The sequence below is a fragment of the Urocitellus parryii genome, chromosome 12, assembly GCF_045843805.1.
Source record: "Urocitellus parryii isolate mUroPar1 chromosome 12, mUroPar1.hap1, whole genome shotgun sequence".
NCBI lineage: Eukaryota > Metazoa > Chordata > Mammalia > Rodentia > Sciuridae > Urocitellus > Urocitellus parryii.
Window position 1 is genome coordinate 65478697 of NC_135542.1, and position 18008 is coordinate 65496704.

The 18008-nt window shown below is 42.3% G+C and overlaps 1 protein-coding gene across 1 annotated transcript in view; it reads right to left on the reverse strand.

Annotated features, from left to right (window-relative positions):
• Thada (THADA armadillo repeat containing) overlaps nt 1-18008 on the reverse strand; it is a 323478-nt gene that overhangs the window by 66416 nt on the left and 239054 nt on the right. Inside the window, 1 exon segment of the mRNA XM_077791748.1 lies at nt 5632-5726. Within this exon segment, the coding sequence (XP_077647874.1) occupies nt 5632-5726 (95 nt within the window).

The window sequence follows — 18008 nt, forward strand, 5'->3', positions numbered from 1 at the left end:
TTGGAGGAAAAAAAAACAACCCACTCATAAACTCATCAAGAGAGTTTCAAATGAAAGTCTGAAAGTGTAAGTCGGTATAACATTTGTTTAAATACTTGGTAAATAGCTATGAAAATAGCTATGAAAAACTCAAATTTAAGGGTATGGGCATAGATAGAAACAGAAAGTCCATCTCTCAGAGTAAAAGAGGTAAATATTTAGTCAAGTCTCAGAGGGTATTTTAGTAGGTAGATATTTCAATGGAAAATTTCCGATCTGGGAGCAAATAACTTAAGATGGATTTAAAATTAGAATGAAAGCTCTCTGTTTCTAGTCCCTGCTCAGGCCTGTAACCCAGCCCGAGCATCCTGTGGTGGACTTTTTCTCCCTCATTCCCCAACTCCAATTGGAGACTATAATTTTCCTTCCTGCAGGAAACTGATATATACTGGTGACAGCTGGATGCAGAAGAGGAAAAAGAATACAGGGGACAGAAAGTCCTTGTGGGTTTAAATCACTTTTAAACTCCAAACAAACCCCCACATTTGGACTTTTCAAAACCTAGTTAATGGCTGAGGAAACCTCAAATGATTGGGAAGTACTAAGATAAAAGTTTGAATTACACAAAACACATCATTATCGTAAGCTTTTCTAATTCTCTTCCTTGCCTTTTCCTTCACTGTGTTTTCCACTGTTTATGCCCCCAGCCTTCAATGTGGTTCTGAGACACTTTAGAGGTAGGAATAGCCTTCTAAGGTCACTTTCAGATTAAGGTGTGAGAGGCTATGGGCAGATTCTCCTTCATGAAAACAGTTTCCCTGCAATTATTACTTCATTTTTTTGAGAATAACTAGTCCCCTTCTAGATTCATATTTAAATACCTAACATCTAAATGTGTATACACACACACACACACACACACACACACACACACACGAAACAGAATTATTGCATAAAGTTATGAAAATAGAAAATAGGAGGAAGTCCTCTATAATCCCACCTATTTTGAGAGGGGTGGGTACTGGGGATTGAACCCAGGGGTGCTCTACCACTGAGCTGCATCCCCAGCCCTTTTTATTTTTTTACCTTGAGATAGGATTCCCACTAAGTTGCTTAGGGCCTCACTAAGTTAGGCTAGCCATGAACCTATGATCCTTCTACCTCAGGCTCATGAGACACTGGGATAACAGGCATGCGCCACCATGCTGCCCAGCTAGAATCCCACCATTCTAAACAACTGCTTTTAGCACTGTACTGCCTTTCCTTCTGGTCTAGTCGTCCACTCTCCATGTCCCACCTCCCAGGCCCCCCATACTGGTTATCACAAAGACTGGGCAAATCTCCCCGATAGTTGGTGAATGAATTTTCAGTTACATTAGAGTGCAAGAAGCTATAGGATGAGGGTGGAGAATGAAATGCCACCACCTTGTCTTAAAAACCACATGATCTAACTTTTTGTTTTATATCCTGCAGTAATCTCCTTAGTCTATAGAGTCAACTCCAAGCCCCTTAGACTGTGTCCTGTGGGGCCCTCCAGGAGTGAGTTTCTGCCTCCCTAGCCTCACCTCTAATCTCTCTTGCCTGGCATTGAACCTAGCACTCATACACCCTGTCCTAGTTCTTTGAAGGCTGTGGTGATCTGTGCCCTCTGGCCATGCTCCCTACCATCAATAATACCCACCTGCTCCTTGCTCATCTGGTGAATCCCTGCTTATCATCATCAAAATCCGCTCAACCAATTCCTCCTCTAACAGCCATTCTTCTTCTCCCAAGGAGAAATTACTTTTTGCTTTAGTGCCTCAAATGTATCCCACACATGCTTCTTGAACAGCATCTATAATCCCTTACTGTGCTTATTTAAAAGCACAAGACATATTCCTCTCTAGTCCAGACAGGTGCTCAACATATGTTTGATGCTAGCTAGCATATCTCATGAGTGAAAAAATAAACAAACAAGAAAAAAAAAAGATCTTTTTCTAGATCAGTTTAAGGGGCAAAGGCATCACTAATCAAGAGGATTCCAGACAATCTATGCCAGGTGTGCAAGCATTTCTTCTTTCCTGAAGATGCTTAAACTATGAGGAGAACTATAAAGGTGAGGGTTGAACACAGTTTTGCCAGGCTGCAGGGGACTGTATTATACACACGGTTTCCTGCTAATGATAAATAATAATAAGAGTAGCTATTTTTATTGTGCACTTACTCAGTGCCATGCAAAGCTCATTTGTACATAAGGGTTTATGCATATAGTTGAAAACCACCCTAAGATACAGATTCTATTATTATCCCCGCTTACAATGGAGACAAAGTGTCTTAAAGAAGTTCAAAAAGGTCAAAAAATAAATGGCAGATCTGGGATTCAAACCTAGGGATCTGGCTTCAGAGTCTGTATGTATGCTTCCTACTCTGTGGAGGTAGATATATATGTGATTTATAAACATGCACACAAAATTAATTATCTCATTTGAATTCAGAAAATAAAGTCATATATGATTGATGCATGAGTTTAAACCAAGACTTGTAACTTAATAATAACTGTACTATTCTAAAAACTGAGCAAAATTGCATTTTACCCAATCAGTTACTAACAAACATATTCAGTGAGGGCTTACTATGTGCTTGGTTGGGTAACAAAGACTATAGGACATGGTCCATTCTTCCAAGGAGCTTAATATCATGACATTATTTTGAAAGCATACTAAAATCTACACATCCAGACAAGTGATCATCTGATTTGGGGAGATACTTATCTACTGCTCAAACTGCCTTTGGAAACAATTTATGAGACATACAAGAACAGATTTCACTACTTTAAGGTCACAGCTTATTTTTATCCCAAGGAGTGCTATCCATCTTAATCACTGACTTACTTGACATTCAGTTAGTTTAAAAATATAGCCCAAACTCAAAGGATGAAAACTTACTCTACTATTTGTGTGGATGCATCCCATGAATACACACATTCATATAGGTAGATATAGCTACATGCACATTTATCCTATGGTTTATGAGGGCAATTCCCAAAGTCCAGTGCTGTCCAATTCAATATAGTGTAAGCCATATATGTAATTTGAAAATTTATAGTAGCCACGTTTTCCTTCATCAATAATATTACTTTAATGTGACATTTTGGTTTCTGTGATAAGTTATTAACAACTTTTCACATCTTTCCATTTGACAAAGTGAAATTCACATATTTTAATAATAGTTTTGTTTTCCTTTTTCTTTTCATTCTAGTAGTAATCACATTTCAAAAGTACAAGAAACAGGTGAAATTAATTTTGAAAATACATATATATATATTTTTTTTAAATAGAAGGAAAAGTATATTTGAGGGCTCACAGTTTCAGAGGTCTCAGTCCACAGATGGCTGATTCCATTCCTCAGGACTCCTGGTGAGGCTTAAATTTTAAAATTTTAATCTGATGTCTAAACATTATTTCTGTAATACCTAGTCAATATAAAAATTATTGATAAATTTTACACTTTTTTCACACTTGGCCTTGGAAATCTGGAGTGTACTTTGTACTTCCAGAACATCTCAGTTTGGACCAGCTGCATCTCAAGCACTCAAGCGCCACGTGTGGCTAGCGGCTGCCTTATGGAAAAGTACAGAGCACATTCAGAACTGTGGCTGTCACCTAGAGTCAGGGTCCAAGTGCCCATTCCCGTTGCAACTTATTCTGCAAATAAGGACACTAAGAGGAGCAGCGTGTGCCTGCAAGCTCAATGCTGCAGAGGAATGAAAGACCATTTGTGATCACATTTAACTGGGAATAAACTTCAAATAAGGTTAAGAGTTTGGAGGAAAGAACAATTTTAAAAAGTCAAATTTGGGGCTGGGATATAGCTCAGTGGTAGAGCACCTACCTGGCAGGTATGAGGCACTAGGTTCAATACTCAGCACCATATACAAATAAATAAGTAAAATAAAGGTATTGTGTCCATCTATCTCTCTCTATATATGTATATATATGTATTTATATATATATATGTAAATAAAAGCCAAAGTCATCCCCATGGAGCCCAGCTTATCAGGAAAGGATGGGAAGGTATTTTATAACACTCAAAGGTTCCCTCTACTAGATAGGAATAAGGTGCTAAATGAGCCAAGAAAAACTCAGTTCAAATCAACTAATGATACAGTCAACTACATGACTCTGCCAGGATCCCACTGGATAGATTTGTAAGCAGGTCCTTTAGATATGTAAACAGATATGTATTATAAAGCTACATGAAATTTGAACCTGAAATATAGAAACACCTTACTTGGTAACAGCTGTATAATCTCTTTATAATCTATGGACCGCAGCTAACTCAAGTGTACAAGTGGATCCAATAATCTCTTATAGCTAGGGTAACCTATAATTTATTATGCAAACTTGGACCCACTCAAGAATAAAATGGGGACACTATTCATAACTATGCTGGGACAAGAGGCATAAACCAAGACTGGTTTTTTTGTTTGTTTGTTTTGTTTTTTAGATGGAGTCTCACTATGGGATTACAGGTATATTCACCATGCTCAGATCAACCGGGATTGTTTTATAGCTGTAAAATTATATAATCCTATATTACTGAATAGATACAACAACTGCCCCTATGCAGGAAAGTGCAGCCGAGGAAAGTCTAGTATGTTCTTATTACCTCTGTATGGCCAAAGGGGCTTTGTGGGCTAGCATACATGGATCTGCGTGAGGTGGTTTCACACTCCCACTCCAAACCCCCTATAAAGCATTTTAAATTGGTTTGAATTTGGGAACAGGGTTCCATATGGACAGAACTGGACTTTGACAGCCTGAATGTATTTACTGAAGACAACAAATCACTGACAGACTCAATGTAACAGAGGAAAGGCCTGGCCTGCTTGTACTCAGAAACTTACTTTGTAATCGAAGCCCCCTTTAGACAGGCCTAATCAATTAGAAGAGGCTGATTTTAACCAGTTGCAGGCTCATTACCCTGCATTCCAGTTTGTGTTGATGAAAATCAGTTTCAGTCTGTGGCCTGGAACTCATGTACAGCACTTCCTGTAGCCTCTTATATAAACACATCAAAAAATTTATTTGGAATTGCCTTTCTCCCTTAAAAAAAAAAAAACAAAAAAAACTTTGTGAATTGTGATTAAAATAGAACAGTTGCATGTGGGTCTGGAGCACATGCCCAGAAACATACATGACCTAAAATCACAGAGGATTTCAAAGCTTGAGGCAGCAACTGTGACATGCACCAGTGTGTAAGGGTACACTCGAGACAGGAGTGCAAATGTTCTGGCTCCAGCACCAAATGAGCCAGCTTGCTTATCTACACAGCACGGAACAGAGCGAACAAGTCATTGAAAAGGATGACCTTTCAAAGAAAATGCATAAAACAGGAAAAAGTCAAGGTCTGCGAGACACAGAGGGTATCTGAGTAGAGTTCATACTCTTCTCTGAATGACCAAATAGAAGATATTTAACAGCAAACTTCCAAGTAAACAAGGACAAGTTTCCTTGAGAAGCTTCTAGGAGGGAGCCATATGGCACTGGGTTGAATTCTGACGGATGGTTGGTCTTACTGAAGTAGGTGGGAGTGTGTGGTGGAGCTACTCAAACCCCACCCACATTTCAAAGACCTGTGACCATTCCAAAATGATATAACTATGAATCATACCTGGCTGGTTGCCCTTTGTGGCTTTGTCGAGGCAGTATGTCAACACCAAGATAATGTCAATATATACAGCTCTGGTCACCAAACATGGATTTTGCCTAGAAAGGTAAAGAACAGAAAATAAATTGATATTTTTCTCTCTCTGAGGCCTGAGTCACAGGAAGAAGAAAATGGGTGTTTTCTCTCAGGCGCATCAGGAGGCTTAGGCAGTCATGGCAAATGCTAAAATAAGATGGACGACAACATGAGGTAAGCAAATGAGCAATTCAGTGAGAGTCCAAGAGCATATGGTGGAGGCTGGGGCTGTGTGTGGACCAAACACATAAAATGCTATCTATGCTCTGGTTCCAAACAAAATAAGTGGAAATCAAGCAAAACCCAAGATCCTAACTTAGTTCACTGAAAATGAGATGGGGCGGGAGAGATGATATTGTACCATCCCCCTCTTGTTTGAGTGTGAGTGTGGTACTCTACCACTGAGCTACATCTCCAACACTTTTTAGTTTTTATTTTCAGACAGGGTCTCGTCTCACCAAGTTGCCTAGGCTGGCCTGGAACTTGTGATCTTTCTGTCTTAGCCTCCCAAAGGGACTTTTTTTTGAGCACAGTTCTTGAAGGGCCCTGGCTCCAAGTTATAGTGATCAAGGAAGGGGCCAAACTCTCTTCGGTGTGCTAATGATCTGGCAAGGGTGGTGAAAATAGTAGATATCACTAGGTCTGCCACTTGTGTGATGGCACCAAAACTGGCACCAGTTAGAGGATTTCCTAAACCCAACCTTCTCATTCCCTGTAAATTAACAGTTTTACCATTACTCTAAAGCTTATTCCCACCTCTATTCTTACCTGCCCACATCCTGGAGCTGGCGTACATTCTGACATGAAGGCCTGAAGCAAAATGGTCAGGTGGGCTCTTTGTTGCTGACCTGCCTGCCCTACCTGAGCCCCAATGACTTGTCCATGTACAGTACCTGCTGGCTTACTGACTCCTACCTCCCAAACTGCTAGTTTACATGACACCTCAGGTCTGGCCTAAATACCTATGATTAGCTATTTTTAAAACTTAGTTTTAAAAAATAGGTAACACATGTACACAGTACAAAAAAAAAAAAAAAAATTCAAATAGTACAAAAGGGCATGCAGTGAAAATCCAGTCCCTCTTCCATGACTCTCTCCTCTGCCCACAGTCTGTTTCCCTTAGGAAACCACTGTTATTACTTACTGGCTGATCCTTCCAGGCACCTTCTATTCATTTATAACCCACTTGTTTATCTTTACATAAACGGTGGTTTACTACATACTAAGTTCTGAGCATTACTGTTTTTCATGAATATGCTTTGGACACCATCCTGTTAGGGACATAAAGAATGCCTCATTTTCTTAATGGCTGTAAATACTCCATTTCATGAACTTATCTGTCCCTTTTTGACAGAATTCAGACTAAGATAATCTTCTACTGAATACAGTGTTGTAACAAATATATTTGTTCAATAGTTTTGTGCATACGGATATATCCTCACAGGAAAATTTCCTAGAAACTGCTGAATTGAGGTATCTGCACATTTAAGTTTTTCACTGACTTTAGTAATATGTTTTCTAAAGAGGCTGAACCAATTTACACGTTTGCCAGCAGTGTCTAAGAGTTCCAATTTTCCCACAATCTGGCCACCCAGTCCATTATTAAACTTTATGACCTTTGCCAAGATGATAAGTATAAAAAACAATTTCTCTTTGTTTTGAATTGAAATTTCATTAAGGGTGATGTTGACTACCTCTTTATATACTTCTTTCCCCCTCCCTTTCTTTCTTTTGTTGTACTGGGGATTGAACTCAGGGGCTCATGCATGCTAGGCAAGTGCTCTACCACTGAATTATACCCCCAGTCCTTTTCTTTTTATTTTGAGACAAGGTCTCATTAAGTTGCCCAGGTTGTCCTTGAATTTGGGATCCTCCTGATTCAGCCTTCTGAGTAGCCAGGATTACAGATGTGTACTGCCATGCCTGGTCTTCATATGCTTTTTGTGGTGCTGGGTACTGAACCCAGGACACCTCACACATGTTAGGCAAGTGTTCTACCATTGAGCCAGTCCCCAGTTCTCTCTTCAAATGCTTTCAAAAAAAGGATATTTGAGGGCTGGGATTGTGGCTCAGCAGTAGAGCACTCACCTAGCACGAATGAGGCCCTGGGTTCAATCCTCAGCACCACCAAAAAAAAAAAAAAAAGGATATTTGAACTTCCTTTTCTGTGACTTATGTTCAAATCCTTCATTGCTATTTTTTCCTGTAATGATTTGTAGGAGCTTTTTGCATATGAAGGAAATCTGCACACTTATCACATATGGTTTTTATAGTTTTTCATGTTTTTATAATTTCTTTACCAATTAAAAAGTATTGTTTTATGTGTCAAACATATTAATATTTTCATATCTTCTGAGTTTTGTTATGATTACAAAGTACAATTTTTCTCTGATATTTACACACGCACGCACGCGCACGCACACACACACATTTATATAGATCATTTTTTTTCTTGGTACTGGGGAGTGAAGCCAGGGCCACTTTACCACTGAGTTAACATCCCTAGCCCTTTTAATTTTTTATTTTGAGACAGGGCCTCACTAAATTGCTGAGTCTGCCATTTAATTTGTGATTCTCCTGTCTCAGCATCCCAAGTTGCTGGGATTACAGGTGTGCACCACCATGCCCAGCTATATAAAAATTTCTAATGCCCATATTGTCTTCTAGTACTTTATAGTTCCACTTAAAAACTATTTGCAACCCCTTCCCTTCCCTTCCCTTCCCTTCCCTTCCCTTCCCTTCCCTTCCCTTCCCTTCCCTTCCCTTCCCTTTCCTTTCCTTTCCTTTCCTTCCTTCAGTTTTCCAATTCTTAGGAACAAGATGGCTGTGAAATCTGCTGCCTTTCTGAAGAAAGCCTGGGCCTAGGAGCCGGTGGTTGTGTCCTTCGCCATTGGAAGTCTCTCTGAATTCTGCCCCCATTCAGCCCCTACACCAAGTATGCCATCACGATCAACAAGGCCACACCCTACAACTACCCAGTGTCCCTCCAAGATGATGGGAACGTGCCCGATGTGCCTGTGAGCACTCCCATTGACAGGGAGGAGGCATCTTAGCCTAATAAAACGTGACCCCCTCCCCAATTTTTTTTTTTTCCAATTCTGCCTCTTCCTTTTGTCTCTCTCTAGTTCCCCAGGCTTTTCAATCATAACCTCTTGCTATCACTCTCCCACCCATTATGGAAAGCCCACCATCTACTAGAAACTTCTTTGATGATATCATTCCCATTTCTGGGCCTTCCTTTTTTTTTTTTTTTAGCTGCTCAAAACATTACAATGATCTTGACATATCATACATTTGATTCAAATGGGGTATGAATTCGTATTTTTCCACGTGTACAGATTGCAGGATCACATTGGTTATACAGCCATGTTTTAACAGCTGAGAACTTCCCCTCCAAAGAAAGGGCCACTCAAAACCAAAAGCAGACGGCTGGTCCTGGGACAGAGAAATGTGAGCCGCCAGACACCTCACACAGGGCTGAAAACATGGCTCCAGAGAGCAGGTGGAATGCCTCCTGTGCATTCAGCTTTGAGCTGGCTGTGAGTAGGAGACACACATGAGATAATTTCTGGCCTGAGAATTTTGTCTACTTCATGGAAAGGGCTTATGAAGATATAATTCCAACTGAGCAGTGTATGATGGGAAGAATTTAGATCGACAAAGTTGATAAAGAAGAGCATTTTGAAAAGGGGCAACCGATGGGGGAAGGAATGCGTTTGGCTGGTCCAGGGACTGATGGACACCAGCCTGGGTGGACTAGAGAATGTGTTGAGCAGGCAGGAACAAGAACAGGGCAGGCTAGGTTCCTAAGATGGGCTACTTCACACTGACTGGGTGCTCCTTGGTGTCGTTATTTTCTGCCTGCCACCACATGGCCTTCCACAGTCAGCTTATTGCTCAGGATGTTTTTCTGTGGAGCCATATGGAATAAAGGAAAGTTTGTGGGAAACTGGTTTGTCTTTCAAGTTTGATGATGAGCCTGGTTTCCATGAGATTTTTTAGTTAATATTTAAAAAATGTTTTTTTCCTAAATGAATAGAAGAAATAAAAGTAAGAAAATCTTTAAAGCCCCCTGTCAGGCTGCAGTGTTCTGCATCTTTCCTAGGTCTGGCACATGCTGGCGACCTCACTAGCCTTGTGGCACACCTCAGGGACCGCTCCATGACTGAGAGGCTTCAGGCCAAGTCTGCTATGATCAAGAGGACCATGGGAGGCTCCCTCACAAAACTGCTGCTCTCGAGCCCAGGAGCAGAGGATCTGGGGCACAGTGGAGTCCATCCATGACTTCGGGATAGCCCAGAGAATAATTTGGCCTATTGCTCACCCATTCAAGGCTCCACCCTCCAGATAACAGGATTGTCTGGAGTCACAGAGTTGGGTTTTCTCTGGACTGGCTTCTATGTCAGGAAAATAATTTTTTTCTCTTGCTATTACTTGGTGTTTGTTCTAACTTGGAAACGGTACACTGTGAGTTCAGGGTGAGCCAGAGGTTTGTTCTTGGTCTGTCAAGCCACTTTGATGATGGGAATAAAATCCCGAGAACAGCAAGCCAGCTGGACAGGAAACCAAGCCACAGGGTTTTGGTGGGCTTGGGGATTTTTTTCTCTACCCCCAAATGGAAAAATCCTGGCATGGGGCATAGTATAATGAAGATTTATAGTGCCTGAAAAAAATCAGAAGGCGTTAGGGTCCAACAGACAGACTGAAAAACAGCATATTAGTGGCTTTAGAATATGAGGAGTCAGGTATGAGGACCAAGTTTATATACATAAAATGGAACGAAGGTCTTTTTAAGAATCTTGATTTCTTCCACTGTTTTTTTTAAACATTTGACTCTTGACAAATATCTACCCAAGAACTTGGTGAATAATTTTGCCCTGGGAAGTCTCTACATTTCATTAAATATCCCGCCCTCTCTCCTGGAAGTTGGGGGAAGCAGAAAGCGGGGAAGCAGAAAGCAGGGCAGAGAGCAGGCCTCCCAGCCATGGCCACAATGGCCCTAGTGTCTAGAGGGCAGCAGGAGCTCCTGGGAAGTCTGTGATAAATTATTCACTTCTCCTATCCCTTCCGGAATCCCAGTGGCTGCAGATCTTTTTAAACTGGGGCCTATTCATTCAGAAAACTTTTATTAAGAAGCTACTGAGAGCCAGGAATAGTGCCAGAGTTTGGCAATATAAAGATAAAATGATTCAGGGACAGTAGTCACTGCCCTCAAGGAACTTAGAGTCCTGAATAGTGTTTTTCCAACTGCAGGTTATGATTCATTTAATTAGTTATGAAATCAACTAGTGGGTGGTGACCAGCATAAGAAGGGAAGGAAGAAAGGAAAGGAGGTAGGGAGAGAGAAAGGGAAAAAAGAGGAAAATTAAACCAGTGTAGCAAAGTCCTAGGGGTAAGCACTATTTCATTAATTTATTTGTTACATATAGGATTTCTATAAAGTCCTTGGCCCAAGTGAATTTTTTAATGTTATGTATAAATATCTTTAAACAAGATGTAAATAATTAGTGAAATACAACAATTTTAGGTAAAATTGATTTTTTCTTTTCTAGGTAATAAGTCACATTACACTGGATGGTATCAACAGAGTCATGCTTGGCATCCAACATGATGGTGGATATGCTGAAAGGTAGCATTCCTGAAATTAAATATGATAAACTTGGAGAAATTCCCTCTCTGTTGTAATTTTTTGAAGTTTATATACAGCTATTACTAAATAGCTATATATAGCTATTATATAGTTATTACTAAAATCTATACAGCTATTTATATATATAGCTATTACTAAAATCTCAAACTGTGTAAGACTTATTTCATGGGACGATATATGTGTGTATTTATACAACATAAACACACACATGTTCATCTAACCATATGTAAAAGGTATTTCTTGTTGCAAATGGCTGTCAAAAAAACATTGAAAGCCACTAACTAGGTTAGCAAGAGAAGCACATAATCACTCAGGCTAGACTACGCCAGGTGCTCCAAGGAGGAGACAACAGAATAAAACTGAACGACCATGGCAGAGGAGACCATTCTTTTTGTCTAGGGAGTCAGAGGCCCCAGGGCAGATGGAGACTCAGGAGAGCCAGGGAAGCAGGTCACAGGCAGTGACCCCAGCAGTGGAAGCAGCAGGTCTGAAGATTTGGGACATGACAGGTTTGGGGAATAATAGTAAGTGCTAAAGGGATATGGTATGGGGAGAGACAGGAGGAAATGATACAGAATATGTGAACAGAGGCCCAAAATTGGAGAGCTTCTGAATGATTTTTAGGAGTTCCAAAAGCTCCAAAGGGTTTAAGAGTCTAGTAGGGCCTCATCAGCTCAATCACATTGGAGTGCTCAGGTGCCTGTTTAATATTGTGAAGGCTTGCCAGAGTGGTGGTACATGTCCATAATCCCAGGGACTGGGGAGGCTGAGACAGAAGGATTCCAAGTTCAAGGCCAGCCTCAGCAACTCTGTGAGGCCCTAAGCAACTCAACAAGACCCTGTCTCAAAATAAAAAATTAAAAGCGTTAAGGATGTAGCTTGGTAGCAAAGCCCTTGGGTTCAATCCCCAGTACCCAAAACAAAAAACAAACAAAAAATGTTGTGAAGCCTTTGTGGGCTCCTGGAAGAAACAGATGATTCATTTTGGATACAGCAAACTTCCTGAAGAATTCACTCCCATCTTCAGAAGGTCAGAAACAGCTGACCTAGACTGCTGGTGTAGACTGCTGTGGATTGCTGGTGTATGTTAAGTTCTAAGTAAAGAAACCCAATCTGGACTTCAACAGTCAGGGCCTGGGTTACTCTGGTCCCCAGTGAACTACTCCCCTACAACACTGATTAGAGCCACGATTCACTTTCATCAATCCAGAAACCTAGTGAGAACCGTGGGGTATCATTCTTGAGGTGGGAAACAGAAGGAGAGAGCAGGATTCTGGCCTTGCAGTCTTATGGTTTGAGGACACGGGGAAGGATGTATGTGGAGGAAAACAAAATATACATAAAGCAATCAGAAGGAATTCCATGGAAAGGTTTAAAGACATGGAAGGATTTGGGCTGATAAGAGGAAGGAGAAGGAATTCTAGATATCAAATAGGTGGCCAATAGGCTAGTGGCTTGAAATGACTCTTGGTCTTGAGACCCAACAAGGGCTCATCACAGCCATCTTCTGTAATCAAGGCTCCGACACAACCCTTAAAGAACCAGAGGCACCAGCAGGGTCTAGCCTGGGCACCAGCAGAGAGCAAGGGAAGCCATATCTGGGGCTCTCAGAACACCTGCAGAGATGGGAGGAAGCCACAGGGAAGAGGGTAAGGGCTGTGGAGTCAGGCTGGGAAGAGGCAGAGTGGGTGCAGGAGGCAGGACGAGGAGAGGGAAAAGTCTAACACATGTTCCTACATGCTGTATGACTCCCCTACTTGACACATTTCCAGCCATACCATGCCCTGATTTAAAATGCTCCTCAAAGCCTGTCCTCCAGGGAACTTTCCCTGACTAACCATCAAAAACAGTCTCGGAAGACAATCTGAACAGGTGACTTGACCCCAGATATTTTGCTGACCATCCTTTGGTCTCCCAGAGATCCCACAGGCCATCTCTGTAGTGCTGGCAGTTCTGGTCATTGCAATGGTGGCTCTCGACAGAGCAGATGATGCCTCTCATCCCATTTGGTTATAAAAGGAAGAGCTGCTGTGGTCAGGAGTTAGGAGGTCCTTCTTTGATGCAGGCCACATTAAGTCAAGTAAAGGTTGAAGTGTAAATTAAATTTTTAAAAAGCCCCTCCCCTGTTCTGATTTCCATTTTCACTACAGCCCCCAGCCAAGTTACCATCATATGGCATTCCTGGAGAAGCAAAGGGGTATTTGTTTAAACCAAGATGCCAAATGGTCATGAGTTGTAGAATATGTATTTTTCACACAGGCTGTTTCCCTCTACCGTAACAGTGGGAATTCAAATCTGTAGGCTGGCCAGCTGGAGGCAGCATGCAGGGTCTGGCAGGCTACCTGGGCCTGCACATTTACCTCACCCTCACCAGGGGAGGTGTGACGGCAGGGCTGCATTTTTATGCTAGGCTCCTACAACCACCCAGCCTTCCTTGGTCTGGAGCTTTGCCAGTGTTTATACTCCTGCCCTCAGGTACAAGCTGCCCTGCTCTGATGGTGGACCAGTTTCCAGGGAATTCTCTATGGTCACCATGCACAAAGAGAGCCATGAGCTGTGAGTTTGTCCAGAAAGAGAGCAAAGGCCTGGTCCATGCACTACAAATTCATGGGCTTCCCTTGAGAAAGCATCTTTCATTCCAAGGGGTGGGATCCATGGGAGTAGAGGGCCTTCACCCTTTTACCAGACTCACAGAGAGGCATTCTGTAAGTCCCTCAGTCTGCAGAAGGTACCAGGGTCCCTTTCCCAGGGCAGGGCCAAAGCCATGGCCCGCTCTGCATCCCCTAGGAATGCCACTGCTGCAGAAGAAGCCCAGAGCCTCAAGCCACAGCTTCGCCTTTTTCCCTTCGTGAAGGCTCACCTGCCTTTTCAGAGAACCTCAGGAGCTACACACACCCCCAGAGGCCCTCGTATTTTTCCATCTTTCTATTAGGCATCTTTTTCTCATTAATGCACTAACACTCAAGCTATGTGCAGAGAATGATGAAAAAGAGACCTTGTGTGAGGCTTGGGATTTGTTCAAAGCCCGGGGAAACTGTTTTAGAGGGTGTATGTTTTTTATTCCTTTTATGAGAGATGCATGTTTCCCTCCCTCTGTGACTTGTTTAAAAGTAAAGTTTAATATGCTGCCAGAGAAATTGCTGGTTAATAACTTAATAAGCTATGTGCTGGGAATTATGGGGGAAAAGTAGTATCCAAGAAAACTTTTACTTACAGTTTGGGGCTTGGAGGATATATAGCGTCAATTATTACACAGAATGTTAACAGAGGTCCCTTTTCTTTCTAAGAGCATAAAAAGATAAATAGGTGAGGAGAATGGAGCTTCTTGATGTTGCATGAGAAGCCTGGAAACATCAAGGTGAGGATTTCTCACAGCGTGCTCCATAGAACCATGGTAACATGAACTTGGCACATGCTTGGACCTCAGCCCCATCAATAATAGTAATCATGATCATAATAGTAAACTGCATTTTTTTACTAAAAGTCTTATCTTCAAAAACATTTCTATTCTATTTCATTTAATCTTTATAAAATTCTTAAGAGGGAGGGGAAATAGGCAATATCATTCCTATATTCCTTTTTTTTGCAAATCATCAAAGTTGTTCGGAGAGCTCAAGTGATCTATCCAGGATCAGCACAAAGCCAAGAACAAAATTAAGGTTTTCTAGACAAACAAATTCTATCTTTGTGTCCCCAACACAATCAGATGAAAGGAAGATACTGTGCCATGCAATTACAGCATGTTAGTTTGTACCCACATGCTCTGGTGTTGTGCCTGAGAGCCAATCTGGGGAAAAGCAAGGCTCCAAGCACTGTTGCTCTGGTGATGATCGGCCCAAGGGCCTGTTGCAGCATGCTGATGATGTTGATGACAAATTACTGCCGGGTACAGTTGTGCACACCTGTAATCCCAGCAACTCAGGAGGCTGAGGCAGGAGGATCCCAAGTTCCAGATCATTCTGGGCAACTTGGGAAGACCCTATCTTTAAAAAAAAAAAGATTGTGGGTGGTGGTGTTACTAGGTATTGAACCCAAGGGTGCTTTGCCTCTGAGCTATATCCCCAGCCCTTTTTTATTTTTAATTTTGAGGCAAGGTCTCTCTAAGCTGCTCAGGGCCTTGCTAAATTGCCAAGGTTGGCTTTGAATTTACAATCTCCCTGAATTTGCCTCCAGAGTCACTGGGATTAGAGTTGTGTGCCACCATGTCTGGCCCTGTCTCAAACTTTAAAAAAATAAACAGGGCTGGGGCTGTAGCTCAGTGTAGAGCACCTCTGGGTTCAATCCCCAGTACAAAAAACCAAAACTTGGGAACAGATACTTCCCATATCTGTGTACTCTTTCATGCTTTTACAGCCATTATTTACTATGTCTTCTCCATCCTTATGTATTTCACACCCACATTTTAGAGCTTTCTATTTTACAGATGAAAACTCAGGACTGAAGACAGATAAGGCCACACCATGCTAGTGGGCAACCCAGACCTTCTGACAGCAAGAATACTCTGCCTCTCTCAATGTCAGCACAGAGTTGTTTTCAGACTAGAGGCTTTCCATTCACCAAGCACCTCTAGAAGAGACCCTCTGCACAGTCACTCCAAAATACAGTGCCCACAGGCTGATGGGGGCTCTCTCTGGCTCAGGGAGTCCTGGAATGGCCCCTAAACTTTTGTGGGATGGTGTTACTCCATGAGGCTGCAGGTCCGTCCAATCACTCAGGAAGGCTAGGCAGCAGGGGTAGCTGAAGGAGGGAGAGAACAGGGAGCTAAGGAGGGTCCCTCTCCAAGCTGCTTCCTTGGCCCATTCACATAAGAACAGTCCACGTTCCCCACAAGCCCTTCTGAAGGTAGCCTAAAGCCTGGCCACTCAGGACAAACATATTAGGGCTGAGTCAGCTCAAAATGAGGGCAGGGGCATGTTCCCACCAGGTCTGCACACCGCCAGAAAGCCTTGGTCAGTTACTAACTTCATCAAATGTACTATCTCCAAAGGATCACTGCTGCAAACAATTGTGCAACCCAGGAGAACTAACTTACTCTCATGTTAGAACTCAGAACCTGTTGGCATGACTAGCTGGTCAGATCCAGTGGTAGTCAGCCATCTGTGAGTGGATTTCTTTTTTTTTCCTAATATTTTTATTTTATTTATTTATTTTTAGGTGGTACTGAAGATCAAACCCAGTGCCTTGCACATGCTAGGTGACTGCTCTGCTGCTGAGCCCCAGCAACAGTCCCTGTGAGTGGATTGCTAAGGAAAGAGGATCTGGAATAGCTATTTTGATGGCAAAGAGGACTGACACCGAGTACCCTAGCCAGCAAGGACAACTACTGAGGGAGGATCCCAGGCAGCTCTGGGACATAGGGTTGCAGGATTTTCTAAAAGGATGATCAAGAAGCAGGAGAGGGAAGCAAGTCAAACAGCAAAAAAGCAAAGTTGCTATTTACATTCCAATAACTTGAGCCACCTCTTGGGCCAGCCACACCTGCCCCCCCCCCCCCCACTTCGTGTCTAATTACCTCTTCTGCAAATATCAGTTTGGATTAGATCTTTTTATTTTATTTTATTTTTTTTATTAATAGGGAGTTGGAGTGCTTCTCTTAGTCCCTTCTGAGGCTTCCAATAGGAAGGAAGTCATGTAGGTGGGTCTCCTGGCCCCGATCCCAGCTTAAACTGTATTTACCACCTCTACTATCTTCAACATCTCCCATCTTGAATTTCCACAAAAGTTTCTGTTTGAAGAAAGAATTCCATTGGGTTAAGTGACTCTAAATTCCCTTTCCTGCTATAAATTCTAAGGTTCTATGGTCGTATTAGCAAGCTTAGGAAGACAAAAGCGATGTGGTCTCAGGTACATACAAGTGTCTCTATTTCCATGACTAGTGGCCCAAGCAGATGACAAGGACTTCCAGTTGACCAAGACAGGAAGTGGGTAGACTGCTACTAGGGAGCTTCTGGTTGACCACCAGGAAAAGAATGGAAATTCTGTTAACCAATGTAGGGCTGGAAAGCCTTAAAGCCTCTCTGGGCGGGTTCCATGTAAGCACACATAGCATCCTCTCACCAGTATCTGCCTGAGCTTAGTACTTCCTCTTCACCCTTGGCCACACTCCTCTGGCTGACACTTAAGGGCTGACACAATGGGTCTTGTATCAAATCTTGCACTGCTCCCTAAGCACAGCACCTTTTCTTCACCTTTATCTCCCTGCGGCCCACAACAGACCGACGTGCACTGCCTGCAGTATGCCACGTTGCACTCGCTGTATGCTCCCCCTGGGGACCTGCTCTTTTGGCATTGTTTTTGGCATTTCCAAATCAGACCCTTGATCTAAGGCCCAGCTCAATACCTACCTCCCCCAGAAAGTCTTCCCCATCTCAGTTCACACTCGTTACCCCACCCCCAAACTCTTGTACTTATTCTATATACTTCTATTTGTGCTCCACTGTTGGTTAATCATTTCACAGGAATAAGCTCTCTTCTCACCTCAACTCTGACAACTGAGGCCCTATTATGGCTCTATTTTACATGCCTAATGTGCTGGCCACCAATGCTCAGCTCTATTCCAAGATTCCTTCTTTGTATCTGGGCAATGAGATCTTAGCGCCAGGCTCCATCCCAGCATCACCTTCCTCATTATCCAATCTAAGATTACTTTATCTAA